Source organism: Azolla caroliniana, unplaced genomic scaffold (assembly GCF_043228905.1).
Source record: "Azolla caroliniana isolate FFs.n. ecotype wild unplaced genomic scaffold, voAzoCaro1.0.p SCAF_14, whole genome shotgun sequence".
NCBI classification, from domain to species: domain Eukaryota; kingdom Viridiplantae; phylum Streptophyta; class Polypodiopsida; order Salviniales; family Salviniaceae; genus Azolla; species Azolla caroliniana.
Genome location: NW_028230449.1, coordinates 3776555 through 3790011, shown reverse-complemented (window position 1 = coordinate 3790011; position 13457 = coordinate 3776555). Strand labels below are relative to the sequence as shown.

At 40.2% G+C, this 13457-nt stretch overlaps 2 protein-coding genes across 3 annotated transcripts; both read left to right on the top strand.

Moving 5' to 3' along the window:
- The first annotated feature begins 4406 nt into the window (after nucleotides 1-4406).
- On the top strand, nucleotides 4407-6768 carry LOC147855317 (UDP-rhamnose/UDP-galactose transporter 3-like). Of its 2 annotated transcripts, XR_015530871.1 has the most exons (6): nucleotides 4407-4609; nucleotides 4713-4900; nucleotides 5095-5295; nucleotides 5631-5792; nucleotides 5911-6391; nucleotides 6564-6768. XR_015530871.1 is itself a non-coding variant. In XM_087330782.1 (5 exons), the coding sequence occupies exons 1-5, from the start codon at nucleotides 4417-4419 to the stop codon at nucleotides 6271-6273; spliced, it is 1107 nt and encodes a 368-aa protein (XP_087186908.1). In that variant the 5' UTR covers nucleotides 4407-4416; the 3' UTR covers nucleotides 6274-6396. The 2 variants fall into 2 exon arrangements, 1 of the variants encoding a protein (XP_087186908.1); XM_087330782.1 differs by lacking the exon at nucleotides 6564-6768 and having other exon boundaries at nucleotides 5911-6396.
- Nucleotides 6769-10472: 3704 nt separating this feature from the next.
- On the top strand, nucleotides 10473-13118 carry LOC147855316 (pentatricopeptide repeat-containing protein At4g18520, chloroplastic-like). Its single transcript, XM_087330603.1, has 2 exons — nucleotides 10473-12518; nucleotides 12639-13118. Exons 1-2 carry the CDS (start codon nucleotides 10473-10475, stop codon nucleotides 13116-13118), a joined length of 2526 nt encoding a protein of 841 aa, XP_087186729.1.
- Nucleotides 13119-13457: the final 339 nt, after the last annotated feature.

Below are 13457 nucleotides of genomic sequence, written 5' to 3'. Positions count from 1 at the left end.
GGAGCCGAAAGGTGGTCATCTTGACTACTAGTGAGAATATCTTGTCGTACTCGACCCCATGTTCTTGTTTGAATCCCTTTGCGACAAGTCGAACTTTGCATTTGGGCTTCTCTAAGTCATATACATATTTGTATCTGAAGACCCATTTGCAAGGTAGCGGCTTCCTTCTAGCTGGTAATTCGATTGGCTCCCATGTTTGATTCTGACGAATCGAGTCCATCTCGGATTTCATGCCTTGTAGCCATGTGTCGGCATCTGGCGCGGCTAAAGCTTTGTCGTAAGAGCTTGGTTCGCCTATGTCCATGCAATTGATGTAGTCGAGGCCTAGTTGATAGAACTATGTTGGCCTTCGAACTCGTCCTGATCTCCTCGGTGCCCAATTGATTGGTTCAGATTCTTCGATCTACTCTATTGGCTGATAAGTATTGGTTGAACCATCCTCAGGAGTCCTTCGGGATGATTCTCCCTTGCAATAGGATTTCGGCAATATCGAATCATCCTCCCCTTCTTCAGGATTGATTGACGGATTGGTTGGTGCCTTGATCGATTCTATGCGACCTTTCGGTGCCTTTGGCCGGTTTAGGTGATTTGGTCGTTTCGACTCCATCTCTTTCACCTCTTGTCAATCTTTTAGTCGAATCTATTTCGAATAGTGGACCTCTTTCCAATTCGGATTCGGTAGAGGGATTGTTGGCTTGGTTTTCTTCGACTATTTGTCAAATTTCTGATTCCACCTGATGGGTTGGTACTTCAACGGCGTCTCTGTTGATTTCGAAGGAAACCTTTTTGCCGACCATTTTCGGTTGGTTCTGTTCAAAGAGAATAAAGTCTTCATTGAAGACTACGCCAGACTACATCACTACTCCAAATCCATTTCCGATTGTTTCAATCCCATAACCTATAGCCGAATTCCCCATCAGTTCCAGAACCGAGGCATATGCACTTTGTTGCATGGGGCGCCAACTTGGTTTGTTTCTCCCTGGGGATACATGCATAGGCTTCGCATCCGAATATACAAAGCCGATCGTAGGTCAGCTCTTTTCCTGACCATAGTGCATGGGGAACTTCAAGCCTGATTGCTTTCGACGACAATTGATTTATCAAATATACTGTTGTCAACAATGCCTCGGCCTAGAATTCTAGCTTTAGTCTGGAGTGCTAGAGCATTGTCGTCACTCTCACCTGAATCGTCTGTTTGATTCGTTCCGCCACGGCATTTTGCATGGGAGTATAGGGAATGGTCTTTTGATATCGGATCCCTTTGTCGGACAAGTATTGCTTGAAGGCTGAGGAGGTATATTCACCTCCATTGCCGGAGCAGAATGTCTTTACCCTATATCATGATCAGGTCTCCACTTCGGCTAACCAGTGAGTGAAGACCTCGAGCACTTCGTCTTTTGACCTAATCGAGTAGGACCAGAATTTCCATGTACAATCATCTATGAATGTGATGAAGTATCGGGAGCTTCTTAGAGATCTCTCGAGCATCGGCCCACAGATGTATGTGTGCACAAGCTCTAACGGCTATCGTACTGTCTCATAGTGGAGAGAGTGCGGACTTCATGTATGTTTCCCATAACGACAATGTTCGCAGAAGTTCGTCTTTGTCTGGAGCTTCGGGACGTAGCCAATCGCCATCAACCGATCTAGTCCGGCTTGAGACATATGGCCTAGTCAGCCATGCCATAGGTTTAAGTCACGTGATTCGGCTACATTCAAGGCCCCTTCTAGACTAATCTCCATCAACAGATGTCGGCTATTGTACTTGTATGCACCTCTGATTTTCATATTCCCTTGGCTAATCATCTATGATGACTCATTGAGAGTCGTTCTATACTCGGCTGTTGCTGGCATGCTGATGGAAACCAAACTCCTCTTTAGCGCAGATACATGCCAGACTTGGTGCAGGGTGATAGTATTGTCATTTGGCAATTGGATGGGAACCTCTCCGATCCCTACGATTGCGCACTCTTGCTCGTTGCCTAGTCAGAATGTGTTGTTGGCTCCGGCCGAATAGTTTGAAAACCATTCGATATTTGGGGTCACGTGAAATGTGGCACCAGAGTCCAGTAACCACATTTGTGCATGTCTTGCGCACCAAAGTCCAGTAATCATTGAGTCCTCAAGAGATAGGATTTCTCTTGATCGGGAGTCGACAACATATTTGGTTGCTGATTGGAGAACAGTTCGAGTCAGATTGTCCTGAGTTTCGTTCGAACTGTCTGTTGAGAAACGAATCGTCAATCCACAAGAAGAAATGCATTGAAATACACAGTTTGGAACCGCAGAGCAAAGTGTACACAGATTTTACGTGGAAACCCTAAAGCGGGAGAAAAACCACGGAGAACGGAGCTTCACTATACAGTGGATATACAATGACGAGATTTGAGTACAACACCCTCTACACCGAGTGTATAAGTCGTGCAGGGCTCTTGGCATATGCTATTACAGAACACAGCTATAGCGCTGCTCACTCAACCTCTCTTCTCGTTTTCACACTTCTCTATCGTTCTTTACAACAGAGAATCACACACAATTCTGCATCACTCACTTACAAACAGAACTTGCCCTAAGTGTATTTATACTAATACCCTATATGGGTTATTTACAAATGTAGCCACTACTACACAACATTGCTATTATTATCTATAATAATAAGTAGCCATTAGTTGACCCTAGTGTTGATTGTCCAGCCTGTCCGACTAGTCGGCTTGGTCATCAACCATCTGTTCGGCTCGACTAGTTGGTCGCATCTTCGACCTGGATCTCCTTTCTGTCGACTCATCCAGTCAACTTTCTTGCAGTCGACTCTCCAACAATCGGTACTCCTCTTAGTCTTCGACTATCGGCACTACTTGGGCCGAACAGTCGGCTCCTCCCACTGGAGGGACATATTCCTAACACCGTCGACCGTTCTCCTTCCTCTTGATCGACCAATAGCCAAAAACATTGTGACCAGCTTTTCTGCAGTGGGTGTAGAAATCACTTGATCGACTATTCCTCGACTTCGATCGTTGTCAATCTCCCCTCTCTCTTGGTCGACTAGAGTTTTGACCAGTTCTCTCGATCGACTAGATCGCTCGATCAACTCGGTCGAGTGGTGGGCTTTTGCTGACTCATCGATGGTGAGTCCCATCAATTTTCGCCGAATATCCTCGATGAGAACTTGTCCGATCGTCTCATCTAGATTTAGATTCAGACAACTATTGGCAAAAGTCATGTAGAATACCTCCCAACTCGCCGGAAAGCTCGAAAGGAGGGCAAGGTATTTAACTTCTTCTTCGAAGTTGATCCCTTGGGAGGAGAGTTCAAATAACACCCGACTGAGGGTGTTGATGTGGGAGGTTGTTGGATCCGTCTCTCTCAGCTTCATGTTGAATAACTGTCGAATTAGTATCAACATTGAAGAGGAGGACTTTTTCTCGTACACCGATTGTAACTTTTCCCACAAAGAGAATGTTGTTGTCTCCTTGGTCATGCTAAAACAGACGTTCTCGTCCATATGCATTTGAATGGTCGACCTGGCTATCTCATCCAGTGAATGTCATTCTTCTACTGTCATCGAGGTTGGTTTGTTGTTGTGTCTCATAGCCTTGATTTGACCCCGAATGATGAGTACATCATGCATCATCTCTTTCCATAGGGCGAAGTTCTTCCCATCGAGAACTTCCGGATTTCCACATTTGTGCCAGATTGTGTCGCCATTTTTTGGAAAGTAGATTTTGTTGACCTGGTCTTTTCTTTCAACCAGATAGCTTCCCTTCTAAGTCTTTTATGCATTTCGTTGCCGCTGGACAGCAAGGTCGCTCTGATACGACTTGTGGAAGATATGATGGTGGGCAGCGGATGATGAAGATGAGGACCTGCAGTGTAAAATGTGTACAACAAATAACACAGATATGCAACGAGAAAAAGAGGATAGACACAGATTAGGCTTCAATGGAAGCTCTCTGTTATTCTCTTCTCTGTAAAACTCTTTTTCTCTCCAAGACTGTCTTTACAACGTTAGGCTCTAGGCATATATACTTAAGCCCTAGCTCGAGAATGTGTTCACACTAAGGATAATAAAGTAGAAGGAGTCGGCATTTTATGCCAATAAGTTAGAGCCCAAAGACGTGGGAGGTGAAATTATGACCTATGAGACCATAAATATTATATTTCACGTGATACACATGTGAAAGAGAGTGTGTGAGATGCATATAGATCTGAATATACATATTTATACATATTTATACATATATACATATACATATACATATATTGGCTTACCTTCTTCAGAGGGAAGATGTGAAAAGAAAGAAAGAAATCTACGTGAGAAGAGAAGAAGAAGAGAAGAGCCCCACCATTGCGCTATTCTTTCTTCTTTCTTTACAAGTTAATCCAAAGGCACACACACACAGACACACAGACAGAGAGATGCCTGAGGAGAGTAAAATCTCTTCTTCTTCTTCTAATTCTAATTCTTCCTCTTCCACTTCTGGTAGCAACAAGAAGAGAGAGGAGGTTGTTGCAGATGTGGGCGCATGGGCCATGAACATCACCAGCTCTGTGGGCATCATCATGGCCAACAAGCAAGTCATGTCCCCCAAAGGCTACGATTTCCGATTCGGTATGTATATATATATCTATATCATCCCTTGTTTGCTTCCATTTGATTCAAAAAACTCAGCAAGTCTCTGTTTTGTGGCCGGCTTTATGTCCGAGATCTGCAGCTACTACCCTCACAGCCTTCCATTTCACGGTCACAGCTCTGGTTGGTTATGTTTCTTCATCAATCACGGGAGAAGTCTCAAAGCAGACTGTTCCTTTCAATGACCTCCTATGGTTTTCTGTAGTCGCAAATACCTCCATCGTTTGCATGAACCTAAGCCTAATGCTCAATTCAGTAGGGTTTTATCAGGTATTTTCTCCCTTCATATACTACACACCGATGCATCGAATCTGATGGCTCCTCATCTTTACCAATTACATATCCTGTCTATGTTTCCGTTTGCTGCGATTCCGGCAATGAGATTGACTTGCATTTTCCCACATTCAATTCTCTGGATTGGAATCGAATCTTATGATTCTCTTTTCTCATCATGTCTTCATCAGATCTCGAAATTAAGCATGGTGCCGGTCGTATGTGTGCTTGAATGGATCCTCCATAGCAAAACATACACTAAAGAAGTGAAGGCGGCGGTGGTAGTGGTGGTGGTTGGTGTTGCTGTATGCACAGTCACAGATGTGCATATCAATTTTGGAGGCTTTGTGTCAGCTCTCATTGCTGTGCTTTCCTCATCCTTGCAACAGATTGTAAGCCTTCGCTTCTGTCAATCAATCACTAGAGTTTCACATGTATGCAGCACGTTCACATATCAAAGCATAGGATATATGTATGTATCCATGTATGTATTTGTATCTATATGTATCTATTTATGTATTTGTATCTATGTATCTATGTATTTGTATCCACATGTATCTATGCATCTATGTATCTATGTATTTGTATCTATATGTATCTATGTATCTATGTAACAAGAGAGGGAGAGGGGGAACTTCTATATATAGTAGATATAACACAGCGTAACCTCACAACATGGCACCACTTTAACAGAATCTTGCTGGTTTTTTCTTGTTCCCTTTCACAGTATATTGGATCTTTTCAGAAGAAGTATTCCATTGGCTCTTTTGAATTGCTAAAGAAGACAGCTCCATTTCAAGCTATGTCGCTGTTATTTCTAGGGCCTTTTGTTGACTACATTTTGAATGGCAAGAATATCTTGGCATATCCTTTCTCCCCAGGCTCCATTGTAAGTAGTAAAAGAAAAATATTTCATGTCCCAATATCCCTGGAATTTGAAAGAAAGATGCCATCATTCGATGGATAGATATGATTCCAAAGTTTCTCATGTTCTTTTTTGTGATCAGTTTTTTATAGCACTATCATGTGCACTGGCAGTATTTTGCAACATTAGCCAATACCTTTGCATCGGCAGGTTTTCGGCAGTGACTTTTCAAGTGTTGGGCCACATGAAGACGGTTTGTGTGCTTGTTCTTGGTTGGGCCTTATTCGATTCATCGTTGACAGCAAAGAACATGGTGGGTATGTTGATGGCTATCCTTGGAATGGTGATCTACAGTTGGGCGGTTGAGAAGGCGAAGAGGGTGGACGTGTCTCCACCTGCTCTTTTCAAAGAGAGTAGCCTCACTGAAGAAGACGTAGCCTTGCTTGTGACAAGTAGTGGCACCGAGAAGACTGGGATCGAACTTGGCCATGGAAGCTTGAAATGAAATAATGATTTCATTCTGGAATCATGGAAGCTTGAAATGAAAAATTAAATTCATTTTGGGATGATTCCGATTGGTGAGTTTCTATTGGGGAGTTTCTTTTACAATAACTGCATACTGAGTCTTTACTGATACTTGGCTTCTGGAGCTGAAGAAAATGCAAAAAAAAAAAGCATCTCAATTCTACTACTATATCATCCCCTCGGTGAGAGAGATTCTTGTTTTATCGTTTTTCTTTCAAATTGTATGCTAGATATATACATGGAGAGACCATGAGAGATTGGCATCTGGAGTTGAAGAAAACGCAAAAAAGAAAGCGTTTCAATTCTACTACCATGATCATCCCCTCGACAAGAGAGATGCTTGTTTTATCGTTTTATCTTTTCTTACATCATTTTCAAATTGTATGCTAGATATGTACATGGAGAGACCATAACATGTACCAAGGAATTTCTTCTCCAATATAACTAAATACAAGTTGATTCAGCATTCTTTGAAGTTGGAGTCGCCGATGTTTGTCACTACTGTCTTTTTAGAATGATTAAATTTGTTTGAAAAGATTGAAGACTAGCAAGGTAATGTACAATTTCATGTGATTTTGGATGGTAAACAAGGTAGTATGGAGTTTGAAAGAGGGATGGAAAAGAGAGGTTGGAGGTGGCCAATGATCACAATTTTAGTAACCATTGTTTAGTATCCAACATGTTATTAACTCAAGGAATTGTCAAGGGCAGCAAATTAAGCATATATGGGAGAAATTTGTTTCTCACAAACCATTTTACAACCTCAGCTTTCTCCTTCATAGAGTACATACTCATCGTCAACTGATATCAAGTAGGAGATAGTCATGCATAGTGCAGGAAAGTAAGTCCTCTTACATATTGAACGTTCTCAAAATGTAAAGTGCATTGAATAAGTGGGACGGGGTGATATTTCCTAACCTTCAAATATATGAGTTAAATTTATATGTTAAAGCCTCTGGTAATCTATGCGATGTTAATGAGGACATGAGGGAACTTCAAGTCTAGGTAAAATCATAAAGTTTATTTTAAGTTTTGGAAAACCAAAATTTGCGTCAAAAAGATTTTGGTAAGAATATTATCAAGAAGTTTTGGAAATCTTCTCATTGAATTTTGGTTCCAAATCATTTCTTAATACGATTGATTTTGCATTGAATTTTGCTTCCAAATCTTTCCTTAATATGAATGGTTTTGCTTGGCTTCATATTTGCGACCACTTCACTAACATAATGAAAACTTCGACTACTATTCAAAACCTCACCAAGCCTATGAATGTCAACATTTGAAGGTTAAAGACATTTTGCAATGGTTCCTCTAGATTCAATGCAATAACTCCTAATATATTTTGCAATGTGGAAAACAACCCATATTGATATTACCTAATGTAAAACATGAGTCAAAACATTGTAATTTTATTTTAACCTACATCTACACATACATATATACGCAACAAAAAAATGGTTTCATTTTAGGCCTTTGAAAAATGGTTCTAACTTTAATCAATCTTTCAAGATCAATTGCAAATTCATGTTGTCGCTAGTGTATATCCAAATACTAAAAAGTCTATTGTATTAAGTAATTTATGCCAAGGTATCGTGAAGACCTCATACAAGCCTGCGAAATAAGATATAAATCCAATTTAAGGCAATGCTATCGTAACAAGAATTTAGCATATAATAGAAATTATTGTTGGTATTGTTAGAGAATAACTAATAATTCAGCATAATATAAGGAAAGAAAAAGTAAAGGACGGAATTTGGGTTGCTAGACCGCCCAACCATCCCCTAGAAACAATGTGAGACGAACCCGAATCTCATCGATGTCCCATACCATCAAGTGTTGGTGCGTATCATACATTGGGTCCCATGAGGATTGCACATGCTTAGTTGACAAGAACCATAGCCACATTGACATAGCCTGGAAATAGGTCAAGCCTCCCCATAAGAAGATTGTTAGACTTCTTATACAACCCAAAAACCTTAGGCCTTTATGTGTTCACACACTTGACCACTTCATGCGAAGTGGTCAAGTAATAACACGCTTAACATTTATCTCACACCATAGAGTTGTATTATTCAACTCATACCTTTGTTCCTTTCATAATTAACCCGCAACACGTAAGATTAGGGACAATGGGGAAAACCTACTTCATGATTAGTTATGGTTATGTCTGCAACATGTATATATGGATTAGCTATGTAGATTAAATAGTGAAGTTCATAATTTAAGTTTTTGATAAGAATGATAATGAACAATCTAAGATTTGCCAAACAAGATTGATGAATTACTTTGGATCAGGGACCAATCCCATCATTTGTAAGAAAGAAAAGCATAAAACACAAGATTGAACAGCGGCAAGAAGAAGCATACACAAGTAGAATATCAAAACTTTGAAATGAAGAGGAAGATGAGAAAACATACAAAAGTTCACAAAGTTGCCAAAGTAGATGACCATAACGTCGTAAACATACTTGACTCATACTTTCAATTGATCTTTGAGTTTGATAAAGAAGAAACAAAAGCATTTGTAGTTGACAAGGTAATGAGAAGGGGATTGACAAAGACAAGCAAAGTTGTGGAGAAAGTGATCAAAAAGTCAAAAACAAAAGTGAACAACCCACAAGGAATTGTCAAAAAGTACTCTAATCCTTTCAAGTGATGAAGAAAAGTGTGGTTCAAGATATTATTGCAAATAAGTACTAAAAGGAAATCTTTAGAATTGTTCAATGTGAACCGAAATGCAAAGAATGACATGTCATTCCATCATAAGATATTCTAGGATTAAGAGGTCCATATGGGCACATTCCAAGACCCCCTATGGATTTTAAATTGATTGAGATCAAAGGTTCAAAGTTGTAGGACTTTATGTGCACCAAGGTAAAATGGAAAACACATGGCAAAGTGATTTATAATAGCGCAAACAAATCATATTTCCATTGTCGTGATGTGGGAAGCTCACGTGGGAAAATGTATCAGTTGTTATATAAAAGGTTCAAGGGCAGGACAAGTACAAAGATGAAATTTGAGGTAACGAAAAGACATAGCTCAATTGACAAAAGCTTACTCTTAGAATGAAAGGTCAAGGGCTTGAATCTTGTTTGGACTATGGGAGGTTATTTGGACTTCAATGGGTTGAACAAAAGAAATGTGAATGAATGGACATGGTTATCAACATTTTTGGGAGATAAGTAAAGGAGATCATAAAAGAAGAAAAACTATTTCTATTTGCATGAAGAGCTCCAAAGGCCTATAAAAGCAAGGAGAGCTAGATTTAGTTAGAACTAGCTAGATCCATGTGAGCTAAGTTCCAAACTTCCCTGCATTGGCATCATTCACCAAACGAATGAGGAGGTATAAAAGTAATCCAGAGTTTTTTTCCCGAGATTATTCATTTATTCTTCAAGTCAAACTTCAAAACTAAAGCCTTCCAAATCATGTTTGTGTTGTTTTTCTTCACCAATATGAAAACCACTTTCAAGGAATCCCAAAGTTATTCTCGCCTCCCTAAGAGACACTCATAGTGTTGAACATTATGTTGGGCCATAATCTGAATAAATCATAGAAGCTAATAGGCATGATTTTGGGGAAGAAAATCTCTAAATTTCCCCTTTAGAGTTTTTGTTTACTTCGATGAATGCCATCATACAAGTGATGATAATATTTCTAGTACTTCATACTTCTTAAGAAAAAGTTCAAGGTTATATGATGCTTGAAGGTTGAGACAACAAGATGATATTGTGGTTTTTGTGCTTATTTATTCTCAGGCCACTCATATGGAGGTCGTAGTGCCACACACATTGTGTGTAGGGACATTTGCGCTACAGATCGAGTATCGTATGTTAATGATGATTCCCATGAATGCAAATGATTCAAATGTGAACCCGCCCATTCTGAGGTAACCCTAAAAAAGATGTGAATTAAATAAAAGACTAGAAACTTCCCAGTTATCGACTCTACATGTCGGGATGAATCCACCATATATAAATGTAAATTGTAATAATGCTTACACAAGAATCACAAAGCAAGCATGAATATAAAAGGGTATTGGGGGAAATATGAGAAAAAGAAGAACGGTATGAGGAGAGGGGCATTTTGGGAAATAAAAGAAAAAGGATGTGTGTTAGAGAGGGGCATTGTTTTCTGAGCTTCCTTCGATTCTCTGTTCCTCCTCTAAGATGAGCTATGGCTGTGGACCCATCGCTCTGCCTTGTCTCACAAGGACCCACCTTGCCCCATCACCATGCCTCCAAAGAACAAGGATCTCCTTTCCTCTTAGGTCTGATAAAATCCTATGGAAAGCAGAGGAACCTCCACAAGGCTATGGAAATACACTCTCACATCATGCTACACGAGGACGTGTTCCCCAAGGAGTTGTCCGTCAGCAATGCCCTGGTCAGAATGTATATTCACTGTGGTGCCCTAGCGGAAGCGAAGGAAGTGTTCGATGACCTTATCTTGCGGAATGTTGGGTCTTGGAACGCACTGATTGCAGGGTATGTTCAAAAAGGGCTCCATGAAGAAGCCATACATTCCTTCACAAATATGCTTAAAGAGGGCATCTCGCCTAATGTAATTACATTTTCGTACATCTTGAAAGCCTGCGCTAGTCTCGGCTCGCTCGAGTTAGGAATCGAAATACATGAAGAAATCACGGAGAGAGGTCTATTGAAGAGAAATGCTGTTCTTGGCACATCGTTGGTTGATATGTATGCTAAGTGCAACAAGATGGAAAAAGCACAAGAAGTGTTTGAAAGTCTTCCGATTAGAAACCTCATATCTTGGAGTGCATTGATAGCTGGATATGCCCGGCATGGGCTTGGAGAGGAAGCATTCAACTGCTTTATACGAATGCAAGATGAGGGTCTAGTTCCAGATGCAATTACATTTGCTTGTATGCTCAAAGCTTGTGGCCATGTAGGATGTCTCAAGATGGGTGAAGAGATACATGGGGAGATTAAAAAGCGTGAACTGTTGAGAGAAAACATTATCCTCGGCACGGCATTGGTTGGCATGTATGCCAAGTGCAAAGTACCAGAAAAAGCACAGAAAGTATTTGATGAGCTTCCAATACGGGATTGTGTGTCTTGGAATACTTTGATATCTGGGTATGTCGAGAATGGACTCGGCGAGAAAGCATTGAACTGCTTCAAGCAGATGCGAAATGATGGATTTCCACCAAGTGTAGTTACTTTTATCTGTGTTTTGAAAGCTTGTGGAAGTGTGGGATCGTATCAAATGGGAGAAAATATATATGAGGAGGTGAAAAGACGGAAATTGCTGCAAAAAAATGCCAGTCTTGGAGCAGCAATTGTGGATATGTTTGTTAAATGTAACATGCTTGGAAAAGCAAAAGAAGTATTTGAAAAACTTCCCATTAGGAACATTGCATGTTGGAGTACGCTCATTATAGGATATGCAGAGCATAGTCGTAGTAATGATGCTCTGAACTGCTTCAGGGGGATGCAAGATGAGGGCCTCGCTCCTGATGCCATAACATTTATTTGCATTTTGAAAGCTTGCAACAACATAGACTCACTTTCAGTGGGAGAAGAGATATATGCTGAGGTAAAAAAACAGGGATTGCTGGAAAATGATGTTGTGCTTGGCACTGCAATAGTGGATATGTTTGCCAAGTGCACCGCTATGAAAAAAGCACAAGAGGTATTTGATCAGCTTCCTACACGGAATGTTGTATCATGGAATGCATTGATTGCTGGGTATTGTCAACATGGCCTTAGTTATGAAGCTCTACACTGTTTTGTACAAATGCAAGATGAGAAGATCTTTCCAGATGCAGTCACCTTTGTGTGTATTCTCAAAGCATGTGGCAACATAGGGTTTCTTGAGATGGGAGAACAGATATATGCCCAAGTCAGAAACTATGGGTTATTTAAAGACCACATCATTCTTCGAAATGCAATTGTGGACATGTATTCAAAGTGTAGCATGCTAGGGAAGGCACAAGAAGTGTTTGATGGGCTTCCAAAACGAGATATTGTCTCTTGGAACACACTAATTTACGGTTACACACAGCATGACCTTGGTGATAGGGCACTGAAATGTTTCTTGCAGATGAAGGATGAAAGTATATCTCCAAACGAAATTACCTATATTTGTATCTTGAAATCTTGTGGCAGCCTAGGTTGCCTTGAGATGGGAGATGAGATATATGCACAGATTAGTAAACAAGGACTCTTGGAAACTGATACTGTGCTCCACACTGCATTAGTGGATATGTATGCCAAATGTGGTATGGTCGAAAAAGCACAAGAAGTATTTAATGACTTTCGAGTTCGGAATGTTGTATCCTGGAATGCGTTAATTTCTGGATATGCACAACTCGGTCAGATAAAATCAGTCCTCTATTCAATCAGCAAAATGGTGGCTGAGGATATTTCCCCAGATACTATCACTTTTCTGATAATTCTGAGTGCATGTGGTCATGTGGGTCTACTACAGGAGGGGCAGATTGCTTTTAGTAATATGGATGTTTATCATCTTTCTCCAACAGTAAAACACTATGCCTGCATGGTGGATCTGTTTGGCCGTGCAGGTCACTTTGAAAAGGCCATAGCTATGATAGAAAAAACTTCATCATTTAGTCATCTTCCATTGTGGTTATCATTGCTGGGTGCCTGTCAGAAATGGTTGAACGTGAAGCTTGGGAGATGGGCCTTTGATCAATGTACAAAAGCGGATGAGAAGTGTGTTGTTGCTTATGTCTGCATGGGAAATATATACGCTGCAGTAGGTATGTCTTCTGAAACATACAAATTTGAAGCTCGGAGAGCAAACAATAAAGTTTTGGAGATGCCTAGAAATTGTTAGGTCAATGAAATGTATATTTATGTATAAACAAACATCTGTGAGTAGTGTTACTCAACTACCATCAATTTTCTAGTACCGTGAAGTATTTCCAGATTGTTGTACACTCACATTCTTGTAGTTCTGTGGAGATTCCTGTAGTCCTCGACCATGCATTTTGTCAACACCCAAATTCTCATTTACTGTATTATTCAGACAGTGATAAGAATTTGAAGTGCATGTTAATGAAAGAATGACAACTGGACTGGTTATTCAGTCTATTGCATCAGAGACAAAGGGAGTTGCTGTGAGCACACATTGCTTGCACGTAGCACACTGTCTTTCAATTTCTTTCAAGGTACA

What these genes read in the sequence shown, in the direction of transcription:
- LOC147855316 (XM_087330603.1), top strand. Translation starts at nt 10,473, where the DNA reads ATGGCTGTGGACCCATCGCTCTGCCTTGTCTCACAAGGACCCACCTTG. An exon ending in CTGTGCTCCACACTGCATTA is followed by an intron (nt 12,519 to 12,638) that starts GTGGATATGTAT and finishes CAACTCGGTCAG; the next exon opens with ATAAAATCAGTCCTCTATTC.
- LOC147855317 (XM_087330782.1), top strand. Translation starts at nt 4,417, where the DNA reads ATGCCTGAGGAGAGTAAAATCTCTTCTTCTTCTTCTAATTCTAATTCT. An exon ending in ATTCAGTAGGGTTTTATCAG is followed by an intron (nt 4,901 to 5,094) that starts GTATTTTCTCCC and finishes TGTCTTCATCAG; the next exon opens with ATCTCGAAATTAAGCATGGT. An exon ending in CCTCATCCTTGCAACAGATT is followed by an intron (nt 5,296 to 5,630) that starts GTAAGCCTTCGC and finishes TCCCTTTCACAG; the next exon opens with TATATTGGATCTTTTCAGAA.